The 2,249-nt window shown below is 43.7% G+C and overlaps 1 protein-coding gene across 1 annotated transcript in view; it reads left to right on the top strand.

The window, feature by feature from the left end:
• The first annotated feature begins 190 nt into the window (after nucleotides 1-190).
• MTO1 (mitochondrial tRNA translation optimization 1) overlaps nucleotides 191-2,249 on the top strand; it is a 7,906-nt gene continuing 5,847 nt past the window's right edge. The window contains exons 1-3 of the mRNA XM_009333239.1: nucleotides 191-196; nucleotides 552-669; nucleotides 1,286-1,575. Of these exons, the coding sequence (XP_009331514.1) occupies nucleotides 191-196; nucleotides 552-669; nucleotides 1,286-1,575 (414 nt within the window). The remainder of the gene's footprint in view (nucleotides 197-551; nucleotides 670-1,285; nucleotides 1,576-2,249) is intronic.

Here is a 2,249-nt window from a genome sequence, read left to right as displayed (position 1 = left end):
ACATACGCAGTCTGGTAAAAACGGCAGCTACTCTTAAATGGGGGTGGGGGGATTTTAAGAGAAAGTCAAGAGCCACGACTAGTTTAAAAACACACTTTTATTTCCAGGGGTTTTTTTGTGTGTGTTTGTGGGCTGGAGTATTAGGATGAATTACTCAGATCTGAAGTATTAGGATAAACTACAGAGGATGATGGGGGTGGGGTTTGTTTTGTTTTTTAATACTTCCCTATCAAACCCAGATACCTTTCTGTTTGGTACTTTAATGCAGTGTAAGCTGTTGGAGCTCAGCAGAGTTTTAAAAATTCTCTAGCATTTTATATACAGGTCGGGCTTCATGACCAAATAGTTTCTTTTGAGCTTAAACTCTTACCTGCGAATGAAAAGTTCTACTTGATAGATCGGGATAGTACAGAAACTGAGTGTCTGCCAAGTGACCTGGTAGGAGTGGAAAAGGGAAGAGGGTGATAGATGTTTTGGAAATCAGCAGGGTTTGGGTCTGCCCATGTGTCTCATAACTTCCTAGATTTTTGCAGTAACTCCTTTCATGACAGAAAGAAATCCTTAACACACCACTGTTGACAGTTCACGAGGCATCTGTGGAGGATCTTCTCTTGACAGAGCCAGAACCAGACCATCCTGGGAAATGCCAAGTCACAGGAGTCGTTCTGGGTATGTGCAGTAAGCACTTTCAGTTACTCTACGCTAAGAGCTGCCTTTGGGGTAAACGTTTCTGATTCATCAGTGAGAAAGTTGAATTAGCTGATAGAGGTGATTTAGGCCGAGTGTGAACTAAACTAGGTTAATATGTGTAACACAATGAACAACATGCCTGGATTGACTGGGTATTGGGAGGGTACATAAGTTTAATTTTCTTCAGGCTAGTGATACTGAATTCTGTGCTGCGTTTTGAGGTTTTACTTGGTAGATGGCATATGCTGCCGACAATTTTACGGGGCCGTGGTGTCCTGTTACTAGCAGAGTCATGCTTTATTGCCCCTCGCTGTTCTAGTAAACAAGCTTTCCGAAATAAAGGCCTGGATAGGAGTTTTTCCCAGGAATGGGTTTTCTGTGTTAGGGGCAAAAAAAAATACAGGAATAACTACATGCTGCTTATTGCAGTTATTACTGTTAATGCTTTTATTACTGAAATGCTGATTTTGTTAAATAATAAAAGATGGATAAACCCTCAGTGAACACTGTTACTCTAGTTTTAGACAGAAGCACCAGAATATCAGGGCTTTGTTGATACTAAAATATGCGCGTCTCTGAAAACTTGCTCTTTCAGGGGACGGGAGCACAGTACATGCTGGGAGTGTTATCCTGACCACCGGTACATTTCTGAGGGGTATGGTCCTCATTGGACTGGAGATGCACCCGGCTGGGCGGCTGGGGGACCAGCCAGCCATCGGGCTGGCTCAGACTCTGGAGAAACTGGGATTTGCTGTGGGCAGGCTGAAGACTGGGACGCCGCCCCGACTTGCCAAAGACACGATTGACTTCAGCGGCCTGGAGGAACGTGCAGCTGACAATCCTCCGGTGCCGTTCAGCTTCCTCAGCGAGGCTGTGTGGATCAAGGTGGGGTAGCACACATCAAACGCGCATAGAGCCAGGTGGGGAGGCGGGGAGCGGTTCCGGGAATGTCATGCTTGGAATCAGCCAGGGAGTTGATGGCTGGGAAAGGGAACTGTGCTGTACTCATACTGGAGGTGTTACGTTTCTGAGGACTCTCAATGCAAAGGGAGAAATTGCTTGTTTTCTTTTGAAAGCGAGTACCTTTTTCCTCTACCATTTCTCAACTTGAGAACCAAACTTTCTTTACTTTTAGAGTCAGAATTGTGTGAAATATGATATTGTGAGTAGTATTCTTCATGTCCTGGTTACATGGGTGGTTTACAGAATAATTCCAGTATTAGACCTGTATTGTGGAGATCTATCACGTCTTGCTTATTACCCCAGCTCTAGAATAAGATTAAGATGTTGACATCAGAGATCATTAATAGTGTTGACTAGGAAAGAGAAAGGATGGAGTTATCCGCAGAGCTCGGAGGTGGCATGTTAACAGTAACTTAAAAGCAGAAGAAACTCAATTTTCCAAAGAAAATCTTGGAAAATGGATGGCGTTCTTACATAATGTAGTTAAACAGCACAGAATTAAGTATCAGGAGTTAATTTGCCCCAGAGCATATAGGAATTGCAATAACCTGTTATAATAGGGGTGGGGGCGAAAGTAAGAGCCGTTTAAGTCCTTG

This window comes from Pygoscelis adeliae, unplaced genomic scaffold, assembly GCF_000699105.1.
Source record: "Pygoscelis adeliae isolate BGI_AS28 unplaced genomic scaffold, ASM69910v1 Scaffold57, whole genome shotgun sequence".
Lineage (NCBI taxonomy): Eukaryota > Metazoa > Chordata > Aves > Sphenisciformes > Spheniscidae > Pygoscelis > Pygoscelis adeliae.
Note: the sequence above shows the minus strand (reverse complement) of the source record. Positions and strands in the feature narration are given on the sequence as shown.